Below are 27,990 nucleotides of genomic sequence, written 5' to 3'. Positions count from 1 at the left end.
AAAAGTTATCTATTTTTTACTGATTTTTTTTTTCATTTTAATAAAACTTATTTCTTCAAAATCACTAACAATATATAAAATTATTCATTTAACCCTTTAAAATATTTATCTATCAACTTTTTTTTACTAATATAAAAGTTAATCAAAACTAGGTTAGAGTTACTAAAAAATGAGTAAAAGTTATCTTTTTGTATAATAAATTTATTGTACACCTTGTTCGCGCAAGACCTTTTGTATTTTACAACAAAATATTGGTCTGGTTCAAGACCAATTTTCATAGGATTATGTACTGAACCGGGCCAGAGATAGAAAAATTATTCCCGAGCATGAAGAGCGGACAGGTTTTCTTTGCCCAAATTTTTGGCTGCATAGGTATGCATGCAATTCTGTATGCATATGAGCTTCAATTGTTTCGTTTTAGCAGTTTCAACCCTCCTTTTTTTAGTACGTTATTTTGTTTCCTTTTTTATTTTTTTATTTTTTTTGTTTTTATTTTTTATTTTTTTATTTTTATAAAACATTTTTATCACGCTTGTTTTCCAAAAAAAAAATCTCATTATTTAAGTAAGCTATAAGCACACATAAGGTTCAAACAAATGGACATTTAAAGTAATTTAATGAACATTCATGTTCAAAAAATGAACATGTAATTTATTTTCTATCTGCTTCTTCTATTTTAGCTGTTGTTGCCTATTTTCTCTTTCTATATGGTTCTAATTTTTGTGTTTCCTTCCTTCCAGCTTCCACTTTTTTAGCTACACCGGTCTCTTTTCTCTTTCTATTTACTTCCTTATTTGCAGATTTTTTTTCTTGTTGCTTCTGCCTTCAGTTCTTCTTCAATTCTCACAGCCTCTCTTAATACCATGTCTTCCATTTCTAAATCGGTTTTTTTTTCTTTTGTTGACGCATTCATATTAACTTTTTCCTTCCTGCAAGAAAATCATAATGTTGTTAGTTGAACATTACTTTGTATAAGTTGAACATAAGACTTGAGAAACTGAACATCACAGAAAAATGTTCTTATTTATGAACATATCATAATTTTATAAGTTGAATTTAGTTGAACATGATTCTTTATAAGTTGAACATGAGACTTGAGAAACTGAACATCACACAAAATGGTTCTTATTTGTGAACATCATCTTTTAAAAATTGAACACCATCTTTTATAAGTTGAACATGATGAATTATAAACTGAACATGACAATATTTAGACAGCGCCACTTTTGATCTTTTAGTAAAGAATAATATATATTTGCTTATTACTGTTGTTGCTTGCCTTTTAGTTGAACATGATTTTGTACATAACTCTTTATATGTTGAACATGAGACTTGAGAAACTGAACATCACACAAAAGTATTGAACATATATTAGTTTTATAAGTTGAATTTAGTTGAACATGATTTTATATAAGTTGAACATAGGACTTGAAAAACTGAACACCACTCTAAATGTCATTATTAATTTCATCATATTAATTTGAATATCTACTGTTACAATTTGAACATGACAATTTTTGTACATCACCACTTAAGATCATTAAGTAAAAAATAATGAACATCTACTTATAAAATCTAAACATGATTAAATTTTAAAGACACAACATAAATATTTGACATACTTGCACACCGAAGTTAGATTTACTTTCATAGAGTTCATCATTTTCAAGGCCTGCATTTTAAGAGGAAAGTAAGTAAACTAATATGAAGAATAGCAACATTATTATAGAATATAACAAGGAGAACGTAAATTAGCACCTGCTATGGTCCCATTGGCGAATCTTCACATCAGTTCCAACCATTTAACAAATCCCCCAGGCAGAGAAAGCAATAAACGAATACCAGAGAGACGAGGAGAAGGTTCCAACCATTCTCCAGCTCGAAACGACTCAGATCTAGCAAACGCTTTCTCCGCCATCGTCGAGTTCCACATTGCTTGAAACCTTCGAAACTCTAACAGAAACGTAGATCTGGACATATGACAATAGTCCGATCACTTTCTGGCGAAGTCATTTGCAGTTTCTTCCGGAAGAAATTCGAGATCCCGGAGAGGTTAGAGGAGAGAGAAAGAGGTTAGAGGAGAGAGGAAATGGAGAGAGATTAGAGGAGAGATAAAATGGCGAGAATTTAGGCAGGGAATAGAAATGGAGCGTTTTATTTTATTACGAAACGTGTCGTTTTATGTGGTATGCATGTAGAAATGCGTGCATACCTATGCAGCCATTAATAATTAGTTTTCTTTGGTCCTGTCAAAACCGGTATTTTTGTACACCCCTAGTATAAGTTGAGCCGGAAATGTGGAATGATTTGGAAATGATTAAAAGCGTCAAATGTCAAGTTTCAGGAATATGATTCAATGGAAAGGCCAATAAAGAATGCAGGGTCTTATAATGGATACATAGACCTAGAATATTACGGAGTATTTCTATGACATGGACGTTACTTATGGTCAAGGAGTCTCCTAGAGCTATTAAATCGTAATCTGAGGATCGTGTGTTCATGTGAATTGAATGCGATATTAGGTCAAAACACTTTTCATTTTTCGGTTTTTGAATTACATATACTACTAAATACGTAATTTGCAATAAATTGTCAATTACAGAGTTGATGCTTTATGAGAGAGGAGTTGGAGGCTTGGAGCTCGACGAGTCGATGTTACAAACCATCAGGTTTCGTTCAAAGGTACATGGACACACGACTATAAATGGAAAGAAAATTGCCCAATTACAAAAGATAAGAGGGGAATATTCAGGAAAAATGTCTTATCACAACAATTAGAAAATTAGAAAATTATTCATGTGTAAACATTTGAAGCATAAATCTATATTATTAAAGCAGAGTGATGAGGAATGTGAGGGCTGCAAAACCCCAATCCTCACCTCTCATGCTTTGTTATTTAAGGAAACTTAGTAAATAAAATAATTAATACATCAGCAAAATCATCCCTCACGCAATTAATGGGGAGACTAAATTGAAAATAACCATAATAAAGGGTAATTAATGGGCATGAAAGAATAAGGAAATAATTTAGAACAATTATTCACTTTCAAATTTAATGACAAATCTATGGTACAAAATGAAAACGTTACATATTTTAACTTCTATATAAAAAAAATTAACATATTTTAGCCATAGAAGATCGAATTCTACATAGTTACACAATACGAAAATAAAAATAAAAATATCATAACTTTGGCAGAATTAATCATTGAAAATCAAATTACACAAAATTACTTCTAAGCATTGTACACACTATCAATAACTCTGCATCTTCCACTTGCCGCTAAATTTTAATTTCCGTACTATTGTAATATGCATGTTTATATTCTACCAAATCTCATGCCATTCTAATCAATTTAGATCGGCAAACTCCAACAAAAAGGGGGAAAAATAACACATAAGAATATGAAGAAAAAATATATCAACCGATGATTAGATCAACTAAAAATAAATTTACAACTAAAGAAAAACAGAATAAGAGGAACTAGATCTGAGAAGTTATTAAATCTAGAGAAATGACATTTTTCGAGAGAAAATTGTCTTTTCGATCATCTAAGCAGAATTGAAACATACCCTTAGAGTTTTTTTTAAGGGAGTACTCTTAGTTTACCAAGTATAAAAGTATATGCAATTACCACAAGTCAGCGAACCTATTAATTTGGTTGACGTAAGGATGATTAATTGTGTATAGATTGTTGAAGATTGAAAGTGAAATCTTAGAAAGAGGAGAAATAATGAAACTTATGCTTAATAATTTGAGTTGGATGTCCTTTGACTAAGCTTGGTTTACCACTATACCACATATATTTCTTAACACATGAAAAGACGATTATATTAACAATACATTAAGGTAGGTTCGGTACAAAACAAGTTTCCCTTCTGGTGAAGCAAATAACGATAAGATCATACCCCACTTCTACAAAATATCCCATAAACCTTGAGGCCACAAAAGTCCTGGTTATCTATACAAAACAAAAAATGAAACACTACTAAAGCACTTGAGAAAATTAATTCTTAGTGATTTCTCTGAAGGAAATAATGCCCTTGGTCCAAGTATGCATTCTATGTTAAGTCTAATAAATGCGGTTCAGTATTAATTAACAAGTTAATAATTCAGTGAGATCAAGTGAGCTGAATGCCTAGCTAGAGGCCGCTTCAGTTCAAGTGGAATTAATGATATTAATCCACAGCTTACTCTTGACTGAACCCGTAGGGTCACACAAATAGTACGTAAACGGATCAAGTATTTAATGGCATTAAATACTCCATCTATGGATATTCGGAATCGACGGATCTTGGTTTCAGTGGGAGCTGAGATCGTCACAGGCAAGAAATGAATACTCCGGAAACGATGATATTGCCGGAAACGGAAATATGGATCGTATCGGAAATATAAATATTATCCAAGTCGTAGATGTTGCCGGAAACGGAAACATGGTACGTATCGGAAAATATTATCGGAAATGGAAATATTGCCGGAATCGGAAATATTGCCGGAAACGGAAATATTGTCAGAAACGGAAATATTATCGGAATCGGAAAATAATTCCGGAAACGGAAATATTAAATATTTGTTCGAAACGGAAATTAATTCCGGAATCGGAAATATTAAATATTGTTCGTATCGGAAATAAATTCCGGAATCGGGAATTTAATCGAAAGCGTATCGTACGAATTAGCATCGGACGAGGCTCGCTAGACGAAGGCCCAGCACGAAGCCAGGCCATCGCCCAGCAAGCCACACGCATCACCAACACACGCCAAAGCCTCGACCAGGCCCAGCGCAAGCCAGGCCCAGCCGAAGCCATGGGCGCGCGCGGACAGTAGCATGGGCCGAGCGATGTGCGCTCAGCGTGGGCCGCAAGGCCTGCGCGGGTGTACGGTGCTCGTGCGATGCTCGTGTGCGAATCCTAAAGCTATCGGGATTCGATAAAAGATTAAATCCTAAACCTATTAGATAAAGTTTATTTAAATAGAGTCCTAGCAGGATTCTAATTAAATAAATTAGTATCCTAATAGGATTCCAATTCCTTTTCAATACCTCTATAAATAAGGGCCTAGGGTCATTATTTATACACAAGTTTTCAAGTATTCAAAGCTAGGATTTTTAAGCAGAAAAATCAGCCATAACTCTTGCCCATTTAGCCGAAAATAAGTAGTACCTTAAGGGCGATTCTAGTTGGTCAATCTTAAGGCGGATCCGGACGTGCTGTGGACTATCTACGGAGGGACGACACTTGGAGTCCTAAAGACTTGTTCTTGTTCGGTTCGGGCGCAGCTAGGGAAGGCACGCAACAAAGAGTATGCATCTAAACTATGCTAAATGATTATGTGTAAATAATATGTTTTCCTGGCTTTATGGTTTTTCCGCATGATTTATGAATTGTCATATGTATCATAACCTAACAGCGGTATCAGAGCCTCTTATTATTTTCATAATCTAAATTGCATGAACATGGTTAAATATTACAAATTTGCAAGAATTAAAAGGGGTGATTAATTTTCGTAATTGTTAATATTGCAAATTGCGTTTATTTAATTATACGTACGCAGTTTTTCGGCAGTTTCTTCGTTACTCATCCAAATCGAGTGATTTTTGTGTCAATTCCGCATGTAAAAGGCATTCTAAAATTTTGACAAAATCAGTATTTTTCGGCCGAACCCAGAATTCTCAAATTCGAAGCCAAACTATGACTTTTCGGAGGTTTTAGTTTTTCGAATGCAAAATTTCGTAAATTTAAGATGTTAAATTAAATATTTGCGATTCTTGTTGATAAATCTTGAATTTTTGATTGACCTACTGTATATGTTTAACAAGTTTGAATGCCTAGCCTTGTTAATTATGCAATCTAATTTGTAATTATGATTAATTTGTTGAAAATTAGAATAATTTAGAATTAATTTGATTTTCATAATTAATTATAATTTAATTAGATACCTATGATTAAAAACCACCATAAAAATTGTAAATTTATGTTAAATTTTAAATTTTTATGACCTAGACTTGAATCCATGTTAATCGGAAATCAATTGAATAATAAATTTTCGATTTTTCGCCCTAAAATTATGAAATTAATATTATTTATTAATTTGTCATTAATTTTGAATATAAATTTTAAATTTTTATGCGATTCGCTCATATAACTTGCACGCACAAAGCAATGGACGCTACGTGTTACCCTTAAGGGGTGTTGTATAGTGCGGGCATGTGACGACGAGCAAGGGAGCTCGTCGCCCATGCGGTACGAATGCAATGAGCAAGGCCATGGTGCACGAGCACAAGGCAGCAGCCCTGCCTTGTGTCGTGGGCTGTGTGCAATGGGCGAATGGGCGAGGGCGAGAGCAAGGCACGAGCAGTCGCGTGTGGGCAGCAAGCGAGCTGCGCCACAGCGCGCACTACCTCGCGCAAGCGTGCGGAGCCTCGCGCGCAGCGAGCGCTGTTGTGCGTACGACGAGCGCTGCGCCCAGCGATGGCGTGCGAGCGCTATTGTGCGTGCGATGAGCGCTGCGCCCAGCGATGGCGTGCGAGCGCTATTGTGCGTGCGACGAGCGCTGCGCCCAGCGATGGCGTGCGAGTGCTTGTTGTGCGTGCGACGAGCGCTGCGCCCAGCGATGGCGTGCGGGTGCGTGTTGCGACGTGCGACGAGCGCTGCGCCCAGCGATGGGCTGCGGCAGCATGCTCGTGCGTCGAGCGCTGGCGCGCGCAGCGAGCACCATGCGTGATGCCTTGCGATGGTGAGCAGCAGCGATGCGAGGCAGCGCATGGGCTGCGCGCACATGGCCAGCGATGGCTGTGTGCGTGTGGCCCATGGGCGTGCGTTGCGTGGGATTGTTGCGTTGCGATTAGATCGTTTTGAAATTTTAATTTGAAATTTTCAGTTTACGTAATTTTAATTAATTTTAAAATTAATAATTTAAATTATTTTCTTGGATTTTAATTTTGAATATTGTAATTATAATAAATTTTATTTATTCTAATTATTTTACTAAAATTAAAATCATGAATTAATTTAAATACGACTGAAATTAAATTAAACTTTGTGAATTCAATTATAAATTTATATGAGCTTTAAATTTTAATTAAATTTGTATGTTTCCGGTTAGACTAGAAATACATTTTTATGTTTAAAATTAGTAAAGCATATGAATTTATTGGTTTAAGTGGGAGCCCCTTTTAGTCATAAACTCTTGATTAGGTCTACAAAACCTTAAGGTTAAAACAACTTGATTAGAATTAATAAGGACTGAATAATTGGTAGATTATTGGTGCCGTTGATTAATTGCTGCAAATGTTTACGTGATGCATAATGTGTTTTACTAACCAGCTATGTGGGCCATTCATGTTAATGAATGGATGAATGGTATATATTGTATATGTACTGTTTTGCAGGTTATGAAGTGACTAATATGGCCCAAATAGGATAGAAAATATGGTCTGCGTACCATTAATTTGAATGTAATTGGTCTAAAGGACCAAAGTTGTTTTTCAATTCAAATATGGTCTGCGTACCATCAAATAGTTGTAATTAGTTTTAATTATAGCTTATTCTATTTGAAGAAAATGGTGCCTCCCACGGAGATTTTCAAGACGGACTTTGAAGCTAAAGATTCAAGATGAAGTCGGGCTATACTAGATCACATTTATCTTATGCATGTTTTAAGTTATTTATTGCTTTTAAATATGTCTTAAAATGCATGAGATCAAAAGCTTGATTATGTTGCATGATTAAGGATTTTAGTTCACTTAAAATCTAACCAACATAGTAAGAGCCTTAAGTTCCAAACTTAAAAATTGAGTTAAAAGGTGCCATGCCAAAATATACACTTGCTTGGATATCCTTTACATCAATCTAGTAATAGTTTTTCGCTCAGCGAGGTGTTACTTATTGGTCCTAAAGGGGCAAGGTACACAAATAATTGTGAGTACATGTTAGTTTTGGTGAAACTCAACGATATAAGTAAGGAGTCCTTTTATGTCGTGGCAAAATCGATAGGTTTACCTAATAAGTTCTTAGACGTACCTATCAACCAAGAATAGTTCCTAGACTATTAGCAAAAGGCTTTTGCTTCCCTAAGATGTTTTAGGATTAAGTCGACAAACTGTGCTTAGTTCTTCAATGATTTTAGGATCTTGGAATCATTTTATTCACACCTGCCGGAACACATAACTTGAATAAAATGCTTAATGAACATTAAATTATGCATGTATGCTAGAATTTAAGTTTATTAAGAGAAACTGTGAATGGTTATTTATTTGTTTATTCTTTTCAATTGTAGTTTTAAATATGGCAAACAACAATTCATTCAACATTCGATCAATTCTCGAAAAGGAGAAGTTGAACGGGAAAAACTTCCTTGACTGGCAAAGGAACTTGCAAATAGTTCTTATGCAGGAAGAAAAGGAGTATGTCCTAGAAGAGGCGATGCCCGAAGCCGCAGGCGACGGGGTCACTCAGGCAGCCCTCAATCGTTGGATTGATGCCAACAAGGATGTGAAATGTCTAATGCTCGCCACCATGAGTGCAGATCTGCAGAAAACGTTCATCAACTCAGATGCTTTCACAATCATCAGTGAGTTGAAGAACATGTTCCAAGATCTGGCTCGAGTCGAAAGATTCGAGACTCATAGGCAAATTCTTGAGACCAAGCTAAAGAAAGGCGAGCCCGTAAGTCCACATGTTCTCAAAATGATTGGACTCATTGAGAATATGAGTCGGCTGGATCAGCAATTTTCTCAGGAAATGGCTATAGACACCATCCTCCATTCTCTTCATAGCGGGTATGATCAGTTCAAACTGAACTACAGTATGAATAGTCTGGACAAAATGCTCACTGAGCTTCACGGTATGCTGAAGACCGCTTAAAAGACGCTCAAAAGTGATAAGCAGGATGTGCTTATGGTGCGTGGGGGCAAGTTCAAGAAATCTGGAAAGAAGAGGAATGCTAAGAAAGGTGGCAACAAGGCCAGCCCAACTAAGCAAACTGGCGCCAAATCTGTAAAGAGGAAGGTCAGTCAACTCACTTCTGAATCCGAATGCTTCTACTGCAAGAAGAAGGGGCATTGGAAGAGAGATTGCTTGAAGCTAAAGGAAGATCAGAAGAACGGAACAGTCGTTCCATCTTCAGGTATTTTCGTTATAGACTGTATACTTGCTAATTCAACTTCTTGGGTATTAGATACAGGTTGTGGCTCACACTTATGTTCCAATCCACAGGGACTAAGAAGAAGTAGAAAGTTAAGCAAGGGTGAAGTCGACCTACGAGTGGGAAATGGAGCACGGATTGCTGCATTAGCTGTAGGAACTTATTTTTTGTCGTTGCCCTCCGGGCTAGTTTTGGAACTGGAAGTGTTTCCATGTTCCAAGTCTTACTAAAAACATCATTTCAGTTTCTTACTTAGATGCTAAGGGATTTTCCTTTTTAATAAAAGACAATAGTTGTTCGTTTTATTTTAAAGAGATGTTTTATGGATCTGCTAGATTAGTCAATGGACTTTATTAGATCACGACAAACAAGTATATAACATAAATACCAAAAAGGCCAAAAAGGATGATTCAGATCTCACCTATCGGTGGCATTGTCGATTAGGCCATATAAACTTGAAACGCTTAGAAAGACTTCAAAAGGAAGGAATTCTAAAACCATTTGACTTAGAGGATTATGGTAAATGCGAATCATGTTTACTTGGCAAAATGACAAAGCAACCTTTCTCTAAAGTTGGAGAAAGAGCAAATGAACTATTGGGTTTAATCCATACAGATGTATGTGGACCAATGAGTACAAATGCTAGAGGTGGTTTCAGCTAATTTATCACTTTCACTGATGACTTCAGTAGATATGGTTATGTCTACCTAATGAAGCATAAGTCTGAATCCTTTGACAAATTCAAGGAATTTCAGAGTGAAGTAGAGAATCAATTAGGCAAGAAGATTAAGGCACTGCGGTCTGATAGAGGCGGTGAATATCTGAGCTATGAATTTGATGACCATCTGAAAGAGTGTGGAATTCTATCAGAATTGACTCCTCCTGGAACACCACAATGGAACGGTGTGTCGGAACGGAGGAACAGAACCTTGCTAGACATGGTCAGGTCAATGATGGGTCAGGCCAAACTTCCATTAGAATTTTGGGGACATGCACTAAATATAGCTGCACTCACTATAAATAGAGCTCCGTCTAAAGCTGTCGAAAAGACTCCATACGAATTATGGTTTGGAAAGCCTCCAAATGTGTCTTTTCTTAAGATTTGGGGATGTGAAGTATACGTCAAACGATTAATTTCAGGCAAACTTCATCCAAAATCTGACAAATGTATCCTTGTGGGCTATCCAAAGGAAACAAAGGGGTATTACTTCTACAATACATCTGAGAACAAGGTGTTTGTTGCTCGAGATGGTGTCTTTTTGGAGAAAGATCACATTTCCAAAATGACAAGTGGGAGAAAAGTAGACCTCGAAGAAATTCGAGTCGAACAACAAACTCTAGAGAATGATCAAGATGACATTCAGGATGAAACTCAGAGATCTTTAGAAGAATCTGGTGAGAATCATGGTCAATCTAGAAATGTTACCCCGCGTAGATCGCAAAGATATAGATCTCAACCGGAAAGGTACTTAGGTATTTTGACGAACGAGAGCTATGACGTTCTATTACTTGAAAGTGATGAACCTGCGACTTACAAACAAGCTATGATGAGCCCTAGCTCCAAGCAATGGCAAGAAGCCATGCAATCTGAATTAGACTCCATGTCTGAAAACCAAGTATGGGATTTGGTCGATTTGCCAGATGGCTACCAAGCCATTGGAAGCAAATGGGTTTTCAAACTGAAAAAGGACAAGGATGGGAAACTTGAAGTTTTCAAAGCTAGATTGGTTGCAAAAGGTTAGAGGCAAGTCCACGGTGTGGATTACGATGAAACCTTTTCACCAGTTGCAATGCTAAAGTCTATTCGGATAATGTTAGCAATCGCTGCATATTACGATTACGAAATATGGCAGATGGATGTCAAAACTGCTTTCTTAAACGGCATTTTAACAGAAACTGTGTTTATGACACAGCCTGAAGGTTTTGAGGATCCAAAGAATGCTAAAAAGGTATGCAAGCTAAAGAAGTCAATCTACGGATTGAAGCAGGCATCCAGGAGCTGGAATATACGTTTTGATGAAGCAGTCAGTGACTTTGGTTTCATCAAGAACGCAGACGAATCTTGTGTATACAAGAAGGTCAGTGGGAGCAAAATTGCTTTCCTAGTATTATATGTCGATGACATATTACTTATCGGAAATGACATTCCTATGTTGAACTCTGTCAAGATTTGGCTTGGGAAATGTTTTTCGATGAAAGATCTAGGAGAAGCACAGTACATATTGGGCATCAAGATTTACAGAGATAGATCTAAAAGGATGATTGGACTTAGTCAAAGCACTTATATCAATAAGGTGCTTGATAGGTTCAAGATGGCAGACTCCAAGCGAGGCTACCTACCCATGTCTCATGGAATAACTCTAAGCAAGACTCAGTGCCCAAAAACACTTGATGAGCGTAGACGAATGAATGGGATTCCATATGCATCATTGATTGGTTCAATAATGTATGCCATGATATGTACACGCCCGGATGTTGCGTACGCACTCAGTGCTACGAGCAGATACCAGTCAGACCCAGGAGAGGCACATTGGACTGCTGCCAAGAATATTCTGAAGTACCTGAAAAGGCACAAAGATGACTTCCTGGTCTATGGTGGAGATGATGAATTAATTGTTAAAAGGCTATACGGACGCAAGTTTCCAAACCGACAAAGATGATTTCAGATCACAGTCTGGGTTTGTCTTCTGCCTCAACGGGGGTGCAGTAAGCTGGAAATGTGCTAAGCAAAGCACCATTGCGGATTCTACAACTGAAGCGGAGTACATTGCTGCACATGAAGCAGCAAAGGAAGCTATATGGCTAAGGAAGTTCATAGGTGAACTTGGTGTAGTCCCCTCCATTAAAGGACCAATAGCCCTGTATTGTGATAATAACGGAGCTATTGCACAGGCAAAGGAGCCTAGACACCACCAGAGAGTCAAGCATGTACTTCGTAGATTTCACCTTCTACGAGAGTTCGTTGAAAGAAAAGAAGTCGAGATAAACAAGATTGGAACTGATGACAACATATCAGATCCATTAACTAAACCTCTGCCGCAGGCGAAGCACAACTCGCACACTGCAGCTATGGGAATCAAGCATATTGGAGAATGGCTTTGATATCCCTGTTTAATGTTTTAAAGTTTTAGAGTTTAAATCTTTGTAAAACATTATTGGTTAATCATTCACAATAAATGAAAAGAATTCATTTTTCCATTTAATTTGTGGTTTATTAAATGATGAGTCCCTTCAATTTGACAATATATTCAAGATAGACTGTCAGGACCAGTCCTGTGACTAAGAAATGTCTATCAAGTGAACTTGAATGTCAAAGGTTGAAAATGGTCCCTAGTCGGAGTTTTCTATAAAATTGGACGCATAGAAAACGTTAGACGATTAGAATGCAAGATGACTAGTAGTTCTGTTTCTTGAACTATGTGGACATGGCAATGTCATAATCATTTGCATAGATACTTACTTTGGGAAGACTAGTATCGGACAAGACCTATGAAACTTTACTGTAAGAGATGAAAATCTGTCATAAGTAAATTCCATTAAAATTATTAGACACTAAATCCTCAATACCTGAGTGATTTGAGATTACTTGTTTGAGAACTGGTTGCTTTGACGTTGACCAGCCGTCGCACCGTAAAAGGAGGCTATAAAGGCAACGCTCAGGTAATCACCTATCAAACGAAGTCTAATCTCAAGATCGCAAGATTGGGATTGTCCTCCCATAAATCGGGATGAGATGCTTAAAAGTTGTACAAGGCCACTCGGAGAGCTAGAAACTGTGAAATGCATGGCCGTGCTCGGATGAATCATAGGCTATGATTATCTGTTTATTTGATCAGTTGAACTCTGAAACCGAGGAACACCTCTGGACATAATAAGGATGACAACTCTTACCTTATGTTCAAGACCAAGCATCGAGCGACAAAGGAATTAGGAAATGCACACTTGTCCCTAAGGACAAGTGGGAGACTGAAGGAAATTATGCCCTTGGTCCAAGTATGCATTCTATGTTAAGTCTAATAAATGCGGTTCAGTATTAATTAACAAGTTAATAATTCAGTGAGATCAAGTGAGCTGAATGCCTAGCTAGAGGCCGCTTCAGTTCAAGTGGAATTAATGATATTAATCCACAGCTTACTCTTGACTGAACCCGTAGGGTCACACAAATAGTACGTAAACGGATCAAGTATTTAATGGCATTAAATACTCCATCTATGGATATTCGGAATCGACGGATCTTGGTTTCAGTGGGAGCTGAGATCGTCACGGGCAAGAAATGAATACTCCGGAAACGATGATATTGCCGGAAACGGAAATATGGATCGTATCGGAAATATAAATATTATCCAAGTCGTAGATGTTGCCGGAAACGGAAACATGGTACGTATCGGAAAATATTATCGGAAATGGAAATATTGCCGGAATCGGAAATATTGCCGAAAACGGAAATATTGTCAGAAACGGAAATATTATCGGAATCGGAAAATAATTCCGGAAACGGAAACATTAAATATTTGTTCGAAACGGAAATTAATTCCGGAATCGGAAATATTAAATATTGTTCGTATCGGAAATAAATTCCGGAATCGGGAATTTAATCGAAAGCGTATCGTACGAATTAGCATCGGACGAGGCTCGCTAGACGAAGGCCCAGCACGAAGCCAGGCCATCGCCCAGCAAGCCACACGCATCACCAACACACGCCAAAGCCTCGACCAGGCCCAGCGCAAGCCAGGCCCAGCCGAAGCCATGGGCGCGCGCGGACAGTAGCATGGGCCGAGCGCTGTGCGCTCAGCGTGGGCCGCAAGGCCTGCGCGGGTGTACGGTGCTCGTGCGATGCTCGTGTGCGAATCCTAAAGCTATCGGGATTCGATAAAAGATTAAATCCTAAACCTATTAGATAAAGTTTATTTAAATAGAGTCCTAGCGGGATTCTAATTAAATAAATTAGTATCCTAATAGGATTCCAATTCCTTTTCCATACCTCTATAAATAAGGGCCTAGGGTCATTATTTATACACAAGTTTTCAAGTATTCAAAGCTAGGATTTTTAAGCAGAAAAATCAGCCATAACTCTTGCCCATTTAGCCGAAAATAAGTAGTACCTTAAGGGCGATTCTAGTTGGTCAATCTTAAGGCGGATCCGGACGTGCTGTGGACTATCTACGGAGGGACGACACTTGGAGTCCTAAAGACTTGTTCTTGTTCGGTTCGGGCGCAGCTAGGGAAGGCACGCAACAAAGAGTATGCATCTAAACTATGCTAAATGATTATGTGTAAATAATATGTTTTCCTGGCTTTATGGTTTTTCCGCATGATTTATGAATTGTCATATGTATCATAACCTAACATTCTCCATCTTCCATTTCAACAATGGTAATCGAACTATCCACTGTTGAACCACTGACAACAAAAGGCATTCGAGTCCTTTAAAACATGGATGACCTCCTAACTATCGTACCAAAAACTATATGAGATGAATTCGAAGTATTTGCCACTTTGTTGATCACTGCATCTCTTGCCTCTACTTCCTTTTCAATTTTTTATTTTGTTAAATGGCTACATTATTCTCGAAGAAACATTTAAGCTAACTAAAACATGATCATAATCTTATAGCTAGCTAAATATTAGTAATTATGCCTTAGTTTGGGATGAAGGGATTATTGTAACGTGTGGTTGATATGATTAGAAAAAATAACATACTCCATCCATATATAATAAATGGTGCACTTGACCGACACAAAATTTAAAGAGGTGAGTTAATTTTATTAAAATAAAAATACAAGTGGGTAAGTGATGGTATTAAGGTATTCAAATAATGTAAAAGGTAATGAGAAATAAAATGAAGGTATTCAAGTCCCTTTTGTCGAATTGCCATTTCAGAGATTAAGTTCGAACATTCAATTCTTTGTTGGCATTTACGTCTATAGGAGGTAGAAATAATTGACAACACCGTTAATGACGGTAGAAGCCCCTATGTCTTCCACATAAGTGGTAGTAATCATCATAAAATTGGGTCTTTAATCCCAGAGTCAAGGAATTCGCTAAAATTTGCAAAATTGTACATTTATGACATTGATAATGAATTATAAAAGCGCATGCATGTGATAGATGGTTTTGAATCTTCTATGATAAGCCCCATAATCCTATGTAGAAGGACTATAAAAGTGTTTGACAGTGTAAATCCATATGTTGCGATATTTCAGAATGTTCGAACCATGTTGCATGGTCAATGTAAATATCGAGATTTGCGAATTAGGAATATTTGGGCTAGAGAAGGTAGACAATATGTTCACACTTTTTTAGACTCTCATGATTCTATAACTTAATTAGAGATGTCAACGAGCCGAGTCGAGCCGAGTATTTGGCTGTTCGAGCTAGGCTTGATAAGAAATTTTCGAGCTCGATCTCGAGCCGAGCTTAACCGAGCTTTCATTTTCCATGTTCGAGCTTGGCTCGTTTAAGTTTTTCGTTGTTCGGGCTTAGCTCACGAGTAGCTTGTTTAAGTTCAAGCTCAAGCCGAGCCGAGCTATTAGCAAACGAACCTTAACAAACGAGCCTTAATAAGCAAGCAAGATCGAATTTAAACGATCATATTAATAAACAAAATATTATTTTTAAAAAATTATAAAACATAACCAAACCCAAATAAAATGTTAGCATAGCGTACTTACTAATACTATTTTACAAATTATAATCTCCTAAAATAAAAATACTCTAAATATCAAAATCTAACAAAATAATTGCAACTTATATTTACTATAAATAAAATTTAGTTATATTCTATTTAGAAATCTAATATAAACGAGCTTGAACGAGCTTATAAACGAGCTTAATTATGAACGAACACGAACGAGCTAGGAAAGAACATGAACGAGTTGTTCGCGAGCCTAAACGAGCCAAACACTAGGTTGTTCGAGCTAGTATCATTTATTAAATGAGCTTAAATTTTTTGTTCAAGCTTGTTTATTTATTAATGAACGAACTTCGACCGAGCTTTAACCGAGCTTGTTCATGAGCTGTTCACGAGCGTATTGGCTCATTGACATCCCTAAACTTAATTTTAGATACTTTATTAGTTTCTTACTTCTGGTTTTACGTTTTGCACAAGGGACATACAATATATAGAAACGTTTTGATACTTCCAAATAATAAATATTGTAATTAACATAGTTATTTAAGAGTTTTTTTTATACTTCATACTTTTTATATGTACCCGTGCAATAGCACGGGCACATACTAGTCAAGTCTTAATACAAAATATAAAACTCAAAGGACAAAAAAAACTAAGCTAGTGTGGCTCATAACCCGGATTCGCCTATATTTTTGGGCAAACCAAGATTTACCATTCTACATTTGGCTTAAGAAATAACCAAAGATTACAAGAAAAAATTAACACTTTCTAAATCCTGTAACTATTTTGCTAAAAATAGCTAAAAAAAACAACATTAACCAACCATCCACTACTCTTGGCCATAGTTTAATCCAGGTGAGAAATGCAACAAACAAAGGCAGCCCATATTTGAACACATTGCCCAAAGAAAGCAAAAAAACTCAAAAATTATGAGTATAAAGAAATCTAATTAAAACGAAAAAAACAAAAAACAAAAAATAATAATAAACTAGGGTAAATAATCGTCTGAAAGAGAGGGAAATCAAAGAAAATTAACCCATGTTTTTTCCGTAATTAGCTTAGTTTATATGTATCATTATCAAAACATAGAATAATATTTCTAATAATCATTTTATAGATCATATTATAGTAAATCAATAAAAATGTCTAGCTTGATCATCAAGTTTTTATGTATATTTTGTCTCCTGTTTGTGTCTAGCTCAGCCGATTTTATTAAGGGACTACCTGGTGGGCATTACCTAGGACACAAACCCGATGCAGAGGAGGAAGGAGGAACGCCACCACGTATTTATGGTCTTCCACAATTTCGCGATATATTTGGGCGCCTTGTTCCAGGTGTTAATTTTGGTGGTGGTAAACAACAAGAAACCAAACCTACAAATGATAATTTGCCATTACCACAGGCACAGGCACAGGCACAGGCACAGGCACAACCAGGGGTGATTAAAGAGACGAATTACCCGGGGAAGTGGGTTGTAGTTTCTGAAAACTCTGGAGTTTCATCTATGCATATGCAGCTTATGCCTACCAACAAACTTGTTATGTTTGATGCCACTTCTTTGGGAAGATCAAACATTGAACTTCCTCCTGCTAATTGTCGCCTTATTCCAAACACAACAGATCAGTTCGATTGTTTCTCACACGCTGTCGAATATGATCCTGCAACCAACAATGTCAGAACACTCAAGGTATTATTCTACTTTCATTACCTTTCTTGCATGCAATACAGCATAGAAATGATGAGGTTTTTTTTTAATTTTCCAGGTCCTGACCGATCCATGGTGCTCAAGTGGTGGGCTGACACCTGATGGTGCCCTACTAAACACGGGTGGGTGGAAAGATGGAGAGAGAATCCAACGATACTACAGCTCCTGTGACACATGCGATTGGAAGGAATCCCCCGTTCTGTTGTCAGACATCAGGTGGTATGGTACCCAGACAATGCTAGCTGATGGACGGTATATAGTACTTGGAGGAAGACGTGCCTTCAACTACGAATTCATTGCTCCAGAAGACAAACCTAGCCCTGGAAAAATTGATCTTCCTTTCCTTTTAGATACAACTGATATACACGAGAACAACCTATACCCCTTTATTCATCTTGCTCCAGATGGAAACCTCTTCATCTTAGCCAACTTCAGGTCTATTCTCCTTGATGTAAGAACCAATAAGATTGTCCGAACCTACCCAGACTTGCCTGGTGGAGCTCGAAACTACCCAGGCTCTGCTACCACAGCTATCCTCCCAATAAATCTACAGAATGGTGACAAGGTTGACATTGAGGTACTTGTTTGTGGTGGTGGACAACCATTGGCCTTTGGTAAGGCTGAAAAAGAGGGAATCTTCCTTCCAGCATTGGATACCTGTGGAAGGATTAAAGTTCTAGACCCTGCTGCTAACTGGGAAGTCGAAACAATGCCAGCACCTCGTGTTATGAGTGACATGTTAAACCTTCCAAATGGTGAAATTCTCATCCTTAATGGAGCTCAGAAGGGTGCTTCTGGTTGGCAGTTTGCCGATGACCCTATTTTAACCCCGTTTTTATACAGCCCCAATAAGCCAGCTGGTCAACGGTTTAAGGTTTTGGCAGCAAGCCAGATCCCTCGGATGTACCACTCAACATCCGCAGTCCTCCCAGATGGAAAAATTCTCGTTGCTGGAAGTAACACCAACCCTGGATACCTATACAAGAATGTCAAATTCCCAACTGAACTTCGCGTTGAGAAGTTTGATCCTCCTTACCTTGACCCGGCCCTTGAGGCATTCAGTCCTAAAATGGTTAAGGTGCAAAACAATGTCATTGGTTATGGACAAGCTATTCAGATAACATGTAACATCCTTTCTCCCGTGCCAATCCCACAAACCGATGTCATGGTTACTATGTACAAACCACCTTTTACCACCCATGGCTACTCCATGAACCAGAGGCTTCTAATTTTGAAAATTACCGGATTTGTTGTTCTACCATTGGGCAACTATCAGTTACAGGTGCAAGCTCCTCCTGGTGGTGAGCTCGCACCTCCTGGTCACTACCTAGTATTCGTTAACTATCTCGGTGTTCCAAGCGCTGCTTCCTGGATTCAGCTGAAATAATTTGAGGGTTAATCAAACCATTAAAAAGTTTGTAAAAAAGTTCTTCTGTTCTTAAAACTGTAGTTTCAAGTTTTGGTATTGTTTTATGTAATGTAGTTCCAAATTACAATGAGTCTACAGAGTACAAAAAGGCCCTTTATATGCCGCCTACATCCTTTGTTTACCTTTATTTTACAGGATGATATCTATAAATTGACAAACCCCTGAGATAAGATTGTACTCTTATTCACTGAAGGAATTTCTGAAGTAAATTTTATGTGATTTGTAGTGTTAAAGACTACTTTGTGTAATACACCCGTTGTATACAGGGGTTTTTTCTATCAGCAACAATAAAAGGGGACAGAGAAACAGAGCTATTTAACAACAGAAGTAGGGAGCATTGAAGATGGACATAGATCTATGAGAAGAGAAAAAGAAAAAAAACAGAATTACATAAAAATATTATTGCAGTGGACTAACCTCTTGGGCTCATGGAGCTGTAACTCTGTAAGAGACCGTCTGATAAAAAGAGATCGTCTGCCACCGCGGAAATCCCCCTTCCACCCTAGGCAGAAGCGCTCCACTAAGGTTATGATAGTCATTATGATTTGCAAACCTTGAAATATGATTTACAAAAGAACGTCGACATAACTAGAACTCACAAGTACAATCTGCACAACATCGTACAGCATCGTCGTGCATACATAATGAAAGTACCTGAAGAAGGCGACAATGGACACCATGAGAAACCACTTTCTGTGAACAAGTCTCGAGGACAAAAAAAAACGAATCACTCACGCAAACGCGAGGAAAGAAGTTAACCAATGCTATCTTACAGTGTGAGAAAGAGATGAAAATGTCAAAGACTTGCTACAAATGAGATAAAACACCCCTCTTACTTCCATTAATCATAAAATATATAGGGGTCTCTTTTCATTCATACACTTGCATTACATTAATATTGTATTAGTCTCTTTCCTTTGGCCGACTACATTAGATAATAATACAGATTTTTTAAAGTAATTGACCAACTAACAGCTAAGAGAATCAGGCTCTACAATGCCTGCTGCACGTTTTTACCCCCTAAGGCCACATCTCCATGTCTGCATTTCATCCTACCGCATAAAATTTTAGTCCTCTGCACGTCCATTACCGCGTTACAGCTCTGCAACAATGTCGCAACCTTTTACATGTTAATTTTCATGACATGTTCATGTACCAAGAAGATGGTATTCTGTAATTGACTAAATACATTGTTCAAACGAATATTTCTTAATTGAAGTAAAATGAATAATTTGAGTAATATTTCTTTAGATTTGAACATTAAGAATTTATTATAAACTATTAGAGGAGAAATCATGATGGAGTATCCTGACCATCACAAATTTACCGTCATGACTTTTTTTTCACATTTCTTCTCTCAGACCTTCACTAACGGGCTAGCGATCGGTGACCTTCGTTCTCCAGGATTTACCGAGCGGCCAATAAAATCACGGATTCTTGTAGTGTCCATATTTAGTTCTCAATATTCAATTTGAAACATTGAAGTATATTACTTCCTCCGTTTCGAAAATATCGCACCATGGTTGACTTTTAATCATCTAACCATCACTTTGACTCTTAATATCTCAAATCGTGGGCAACTAAAAGTTAATGTTTAAAAAATATATATCGATACGAATCTAACATGACCCCATATGACTAAAATTTCATTACGTACGAATCACAAAAAATGGTCAAAGTCGTAGTGTGAATAGTGTAAAAAACAAATGGTGCGATATTTCCGAACGGAGGAAGTAATTGATTTTTCACCGGATAAAAAGATGTAGCAGGATAAACCAATATATAGGTTGAGAGCCTGAGAGTAGGCACTTTGGTAAAAATGAAAAGGTGGAATATTTAATGCACCCGTTGTAAATTCGATATGGTACAGTTAATCCAAATCTTAAGCAGTAACAAAAGGAGGTTTGCAGTAATGAAAAGAGGTTTGGAGAGGGTTGCGCCAAAATGTGGTGCAAGCGTTGTAATAGAAAATTGTTTTAACATCAGTATTCTGAATTCCGACTGATAAGTACCAGCCTTTTCGCTTGATAAATCGGTATTTGCGCTAACAGTGGAGTTCGGTTGTTCTTGGTGAAAATTATTTGGTGCACCGTGCACTCAAAAGTATTTTTATGCCTATTGGTGGTCTCTACTGTATTTTCTCCTCACATACAAGTAGATGATATAACCAATATAAATTCATACCACATCAACCATGGGTCCATGACCATATATGTCAGAATAGAAGAGAAAAAAAAAACTGCACCGTCTATGATACATGACCGTTGCCATGATCACGATTGTAATAGTAATTTAAAACCTTAACCACGCCTCCAAGACTTACAGTCGTGAATTTAAGTCCTTGCAGGGGGCTAATTTTACCTTAAGTCAGTTACCCTAAAAAACAAAGATAAAGGAACAATTAGATCCATGATAAGAAGAGCACTTGCAAAATCTACCTGAAACAGTGAAACGAAGACAGGAATTAAGCTGTTTCACCCCATAAGTCTTCAAATGAATCCGAGTTAAAATGAATGCAAGAGTGGTTTGATCTTCAAAGTTCGATTATTAGAAAGAGTAAAAGACTAAGCTTTACAAGTTAATTGTCAAGAACTATATCAAAGGAAAGAGAGAGGCCAGCAGACCTAACAAACAAAAAAGTAAAAACAAACAAAAAAAAAATAGAGACATGGACCAGGACCATTTCAAAGAATCTATGAAAAGTATTTTGTAATACATGTTTGTCACTCAATCGGACATGCATTGCAATAAGCTATAAAAACCATGACAGACCAATGGAAGAATCATCCCACAATAGCAACTCTCAAGACATAGAAAAAACAAAAAAACAAAAAAAAACGAGAGATGGGAAACCTTAGAGCAATCCTCATAGCTGTCTTTGCCTCTGCAATTGCTCTTCAAATATGCTCGGTTCGTGCCACATTTTCAGACAGCACTAGTTTCTACTGGGGTGCTGAACGTGGCCAATATACAGGTCCGGATAGTGTTGATCTCAAGTTGACTAAAGAAGGAGGTAAGTACCTGCAGCAAATTCTGCATTATGTTTTTGATTTCGATTTCCTCCTTTGATATTTCAAGCAAATAACTTTCAGAAAAGAAAAAAAAATAATAATGTATATGTAAAGGAAACACGAAGATCTCTTCATCACAATCTTATTACTGCATGAAAATTACTTGCTGAAGCTTGAACCCGTTTCTGACACAACAAAAATAATGTCTTTGCTACTGTATCAGGAACTGGATTAAAATCAAATATCACTTACATGTATGGGTCTATTACCATGGGAATCAAACTGCCCTGTGGTGATTCAGCTGGAACTGTCACCACCTTCTATGTAAGTCATCTCCTATTCAAACTGGTCCAAGAATTATATTCAGGACATACTGCTAAAATTTGTGTACCTGCAGCTGTCTTCTCGTGGTGATGCACATGATGAGATAGACTTCGAATTCCTTGGGAACGCTTCAGGGCAGCCTTACACGATTCATACAAATATCTTCACCCAAGGATTCGGTCAGCGTGAACAACAATTCAAGCCTTGGTTCAACCCTTGTGATGATTATCACTACTACACCATTTTCTGGAACGTTTTCGAAGTCGTGTAAGTTGAAAGATTCTGACATTTCTAAGGATAAACTCTTACTCCTCTCCCATCCCCCTCTCTATGCCTCCCTCCTAACCTATATTTTGCAAAACAACCAAAAGAGTTTGGCTTTTACTTTTAAGGCAATACACATTATTTGATTGTTTGGTCATCACAATAAAAACATTGAAAAGCCAAAAGAAGATTAAAAAAGAGGTCACAAAAAGCCAATTGCAAAACAAGGTCTTAGTCAATCAGAAACAAAAGGAGGAAAACCCAAAATGTTTTAGATTTCGATTTTATCATAGAAGCTGAATTTCTCTCCTTTTTTGCATTTGTCAGGTGGATGGTAGACGGTGTTCCCATTCGAGTCTTCAAAAACCACCATGACCCGGCAATTAATTTCCCAGATGCACAACCCATGGAAACTTACTCCAGCTTTTGGAATGCGGATGATTGGGCTACCCAAGGAGGACGTGTCAAAACTAACTGGAAACTTGCACCGTTTACAGCAAGCCTCCAAACCTACAATGTAGATGCCTGCTTGTGCGTGCTGAATGACCCAGAATGTGCGAAAAGATGTAGCAGTTCTGGTAACTGGTGGACCCAAGAGAGTTACACTACGCTCAGTCAGACTCAGATAGACGAGATGAATACGATCAGATACAACAACATGTTCTACAACTACTGCACCGATTACACCAAAGCAGAACTCCCTAAGGAATGTTCAATGGAATCGTATTAATATAATGATCACAAATGAACCTCACAAGCAAGGTGCCTGCAGAAGAAATTGGCACTAGATGTTGTCCTGACAAGATTCTTTTTCCCCTTTGTTCAATGTTTTTTCAAATGTTTCAATACAGTAATATTATTTGATCATATATTCTTGATCTAATATACAATTCACATTTCCTACAAATAATTTTTTCTCTGTTTGCTATATTTTGCCATTCTACTATGTTATTTTGTATCCTATTCCACGCCTGAGAGGAAATCCATGATTGTTATTTGTTCTTTGTTCCTCCTCCAGCATTATTCACCTAAGCATATCCACGGAGACCACAATGCACACATCGCATGGGTTAGCTTCTTTGCTTCTTGTAGCTTATTTATAACTTCACTTCATCAAATGTCTACCTCATCTGATACTTTTTGTTCTGAACCACTTTCTAATGGGGAGGAACGAAGGACCTACATCTTGTTTCCGGGTAGGTAGTGTATTTAGAGGTGTTTTTTTCTTCATTCGGATCATTTAACATACTAAAACAAGCATCAATTACAAAGTAGTCCAACAAGCATCAATTACAAAATAATAGGTAAACACAAGAATCGTTCCTTAATACTCCAACAAGCATCAATTACAAAGCAATTAAGTAAACACCAGCAAAAAGCTAAAAAGGAATAAGTAAACGCAAAGCTGATACAACATGACTTACCCCAAATCAATTGAAGTAGATAGCTGCATCCTGACTGAACCAACTCAAAGGTGGCCAGCAAAGCTTGGCATATTTCTCAGATTCGAATAGCAAACTACTTGTGTTTGTTTTCAAGTCAAAAACTTTGATGTGTCCATCAATCTCACCACCATCATCATCAAGAGAGACATCCTTAAAGTAAATCATATTTCTCAAGCCACCATTATAATATTTTCTAGACAATGAAAAATTTGCATAATCACCCACAAAGAACACACTATCATTCAAATCCAACTCATAATCCCAAAAATGACCCTTATCATCCAATTTAAACACTCCAAGCTTAGACCCTCGATTATCAATGTCCTGGTCAACTACATACAAATTCCCATCACACTCCACCAAATGTGTTGATATACCACTACCAAACATCAATTTTGGCACCAAATCAATAGGTTTCAACCTCGAATCAATCATCACAAGCCTCCCTTTCATATCAGCAGTAGCATAGAATTTATCATTATAACTAATTATATCATCAAAACAACGGCCATTAACCCCAATTTCAGTCCATCCTTCATCCCCAAACCTCCAAATTAACAAACCCCCGCTGAATTTCAAACCGAGAACAACAAATTCGCCATTGTTTACGAAATTTGTTGAAACGGCCACCTTCTTAAGCACCACCTGTTCGCATTCGAAATCAGTGGAAACTACATACGATTTACAAACAAGGGAAATGCTGCAATCAAGAAGATTAAGAGGGAAATTCGGTTGGGGGAGTTTGTCTTCAAACAAAATAGGGTTAAGGAGAGAGAAGGTGTTTGGAGCATTTTTACTCTCCTTAACCTTGATGAGGAAGCCGCCATTGGAGGAAGGGTATCCAGGAGGAGAGAGAAAATACACGGTTCGTTCATGAAGGAAGAGATTGCCGGAGGGAGGATGAGACGACGGAGAGCTTGAGGCGCCATTGGAGGCTAAGAGGGGGAGTTTGAGAGGGAAGTTAATGGCGGGGGGGAGGAGAGAAAGTGAGGAACGCCATGACCTGCAAATGGAGCGAAGTCGAAGGATGCCGATTTTTGGGTCGAGAAGATCGGTGATGGATGCTAGAACGTCGCCTGGAAGATTAGGCCACCTTGACAATAACTCGCCGCCGTTGCTTCCTCCGCCGGTGATCGCCGCCATTTTCTGCTTCATAGTTCAAACCCTAAATTGCCCAACTGAAAGAGTCGTCGGAGAGAATGCGACTGCCAAGCAATGGTTGGGCTCATGCCGTCTTATACTGAATATTGAATATTGACTACAAAAAGTAAGCATGTAGGAGAAATTCCCCGTTAATCTAACCGATTAACGCATCAGTGTTAATCGGATGGCAGAGGTGCAAATACCCAAGGACATTTGGGTATTACTGTAATTCAAGTGGGTGGGATGTATGTTTGGCGTTAAGTAATCGTTAACGGAAACATGGTAACGGGACGTTAACAGAAGGTAGGCAAAGCACAGTATCAAATCGAAAATTGGGCGGTTAAAAAAAATTAAAGGCAGTTGCTTCTAGTCTTTGTTTCTTCATCCCTCCTCAAATCATTCTCTCTCCTCCGCGTCTGGGTTGAGTTGGTCCGAGGCCTCCTATTTACTGGTGCAAATTTCAGCAAACATTAACGAAATCGATTCAGGATTCTACATGCAATAAGGTAAGCGATTTGTTCTCATTTAAAAATTATGGAAAACAGTAGTGTCATTTGTAAATTAGTATGATTTTTGAACTGAAGTGTGTGGTTTGAATTCCATTTTACGGAGCATGAAATTAGGAATTAATACCTTAATTGGCAGTGATGAGTTACGAATAAGGGTGTAAGATAGAGATTGTAAATTAAGAGTTGTGTGATATTGATATAAATGACGTTTAATAGTGGATAGGGTTGGGATTGGGATTTCTTATAAATGTAGATGTAGAATTTAATCGAATTGGGGGTGCTGGGAAAAAAAAGGTGAATTTGTATTAAATTAAAAAATAAGTTGTTTAAAAATTGCATGTATTGGTGTTGTAGTTGGTTAGATTTTATAATGTGCGACTTGTTGTGTGATTTGTAGTTAATCTTTGTAGGAACTGAATATGAGTAGAATGCGAAATAGTGGGACTATGAATCATAATTTTATTGAAGATTCCCCTGGTGAAGTGTCAGCAAGTTCAAATAGTCAGCAAGATGATAGTGATGATGAGGATTTTAAGGCTGATTTGTATGATCTTGAAGATGAAGTTGTTGTGGAGGAGACGGTTGTTAGAAATAAAAAGAGCAAGAGGGGGAGACCAAAGGTATCTTGTTTTCTTAATCCACTAACGAAATGTGTATTAGTGTATTACCCCTATGTGGTTGGATGATACAGTTAGGATTGGTAAAAATCTGTAATTTTAGATTATTGGACTCCTCTGGAAATATTGTCTAAACTATGATTCTGCCCAAATGTGTAGTGTAGTGACAAATTTTATGCGGATGATACGAAGATGAAAGAGCGTGTGACAACTAAAAGGAGAGCGGTTGTCGAGAAAGTCACCCTACACACGGGAGTGTTCAAGGTAGTTTCATATGATGTTGAGTTTGTGATATTATTAGGGACAAAAGTAAATTGGTATAACCTGTGTCGAAATGAATTTGTAGGAAAATAGTTTTACTAAGGGTGGTGAAGTGAAGGAAGCGCGTCAGGTATTGAAAGTTCTCCACCGGGAATACAATGGACGAGTAAGTATTTTCACCTCTTATGAAACTTTGAACCCAATATGGCTTAGTGAACTTGTGTGAGAATTGGTATGGCTAAGTGAGTTGTGTGGCAGTAACTAGTTCACCTGCATGGGAAATTTAAACCAGTTGGTTATTGTTTTAGTTCCTTTAAGAGTTTATTTTATGGTTGTAATTGTGTGTTTGGTTACATTCATGTTAGAGTAGTTGAGTTGTAGTTATATGAAATGAGGTAGTAGTTGGTTTGTAGTAGATTGTACATTTGGTCTACTAGTACCACGTATTTGTAGATAACGAATAGAAGATTGTATTACAAGTAGATTATATTGTATATAATAAATTGATATGAATGTGTAGTCCATTATATGTATTTTATTTAAAATGTTAAACGAATAGATGATTTGGGGACAAAATTTGGTTAAGTTCTATTCTATGAGTTGGTTGCTGTGTTATTGAAAGTTCTATTCTTTGAGTTTGTAATATTTTGTGTACTTGAGTATCCTTCTCCAGACTGCAACCATCAATTGCAAAGTTGAAGCATTTGGGAGAATTATACATAGGTTTGATAATCGAAGGAGGCAGTGGGTGAGCGAAATGGGATTTGGGGGACTTTATCACTTGTGCGGGAAACACTTACCCCGAAACTTTGTGTATTGGTTGATGACTCGTGTGGACCCTGTGAATGAGGTATTTAGGGGTCCGAATGGATTTGATGTTCCTATGAACAAAAATCAGGTTCGGTGGATACTTGGGCTTCCAAATGGTGAGAAGGTCATTCCCACTAATGATGTTGATGCTGATGAGCGAATGAAAAGTTTGGTTAATAAAATTTATGGCCAATATGGGCGGTCATGGGCGAGTGTGAACCCTAACAAGACTAGAGTTCTTATATCCACAGATGCAATTCCAATCAATCCCAAATTTATTGAAAGATTGGAGGGTGAATGGGGTGAAAATGACGAGGCCGAGTTCAAGACAATGTTTTTGATAGCTGCACTTGGTATGGTTTTATGTCCGACACAATGTGGAAGACTTAGTGCGAGTCTGGTATATGCATGTACACTTGGGTTGCAGGCACGACAGTACGACTGGTGCAAGGTTGTTTTTGATTTCTTCATCGATAGGGCGAAAGTGTTCTGTAGAGATTTCTACACGTATGGGTGGACCAAAGGAGTTGGTGGCTGTAGCATTTACTTAGTGGTGAGTCAAATTTGATTAATGAATGAGTTAATTACAAAGGTTTATGTTTTTGGGTTTTGCTTTGGGGGATAATTGTTGTGTAAATTTATTTCAGATATGGTATCTTGATCGACTAGATAGGATACCGGTGCAGTGGGGCGTAT

General features: G+C 37.6%; 3 protein-coding genes across 10 annotated transcripts; 2 read left to right on the top strand and 1 right to left on the bottom strand.

Annotated features, from left to right (window-relative positions):
* The first annotated feature begins 1,978 nt into the window (after positions 1-1,978).
* On the top strand, positions 1,979-19,129 carry LOC110798738 (aldehyde oxidase GLOX1-like). Its single transcript, XM_056836044.1, has 5 exons — positions 1,979-2,072; positions 2,603-2,682; positions 15,072-15,202; positions 16,974-17,463; positions 17,540-19,129. Exons 1-5 carry the CDS (start codon positions 1,979-1,981, stop codon positions 18,866-18,868), a joined length of 2,124 nt encoding a protein of 707 aa, XP_056692022.1. The 3' UTR covers positions 18,869-19,129.
* On the bottom strand, positions 16,797-25,225 carry LOC110798730 (F-box protein SKIP23). Of its 8 annotated transcripts, none has more exons than XR_008927978.1 (5): positions 23,934-25,224; positions 21,764-21,931; positions 19,328-19,564; positions 17,236-18,859; positions 16,797-17,149 (listed from the first exon to the last, which is right to left on the bottom strand). XR_008927978.1 is itself a non-coding variant. In XM_022003914.2 (2 exons), the coding sequence occupies exon 1, from the start codon at positions 25,107-25,109 to the stop codon at positions 23,940-23,942; it is 1,170 nt and encodes a 389-aa protein (XP_021859606.1). In that variant the 5' UTR covers positions 25,110-25,224; the 3' UTR covers positions 21,572-21,931; positions 23,934-23,939. The 8 variants fall into 8 exon arrangements, 3 of the variants coding, with proteins under 3 accessions (XP_021859606.1, XP_021859607.1, XP_056692970.1); XR_008927977.1 differs by having other exon boundaries at positions 16,797-18,859; positions 19,328-19,412; positions 19,510-19,564; XR_008927976.1 differs by having other exon boundaries at positions 16,797-18,859; positions 21,764-21,943.
* Positions 21,755-23,693, top strand: LOC110798731 (probable xyloglucan endotransglucosylase/hydrolase protein 26). The gene is made up of 4 exons (XM_022003916.2): positions 21,755-21,923; positions 22,145-22,245; positions 22,319-22,512; positions 22,837-23,693. The coding sequence occupies exons 1-4, from the start codon at positions 21,755-21,757 to the stop codon at positions 23,237-23,239; spliced, it is 867 nt and encodes a 288-aa protein (XP_021859608.2). The 3' UTR covers positions 23,240-23,693.
* Positions 25,226-27,990: the final 2,765 nt, after the last annotated feature.

The sequence above is a fragment of the Spinacia oleracea genome, chromosome 2 (assembly GCF_020520425.1).
Source record: "Spinacia oleracea cultivar Varoflay chromosome 2, BTI_SOV_V1, whole genome shotgun sequence".
Taxonomy (NCBI): Eukaryota; Viridiplantae; Streptophyta; class Magnoliopsida; order Caryophyllales; family Amaranthaceae; genus Spinacia; species Spinacia oleracea.
Note: the sequence above shows the minus strand (reverse complement) of the source record. Positions and strands in the feature narration are given on the sequence as shown.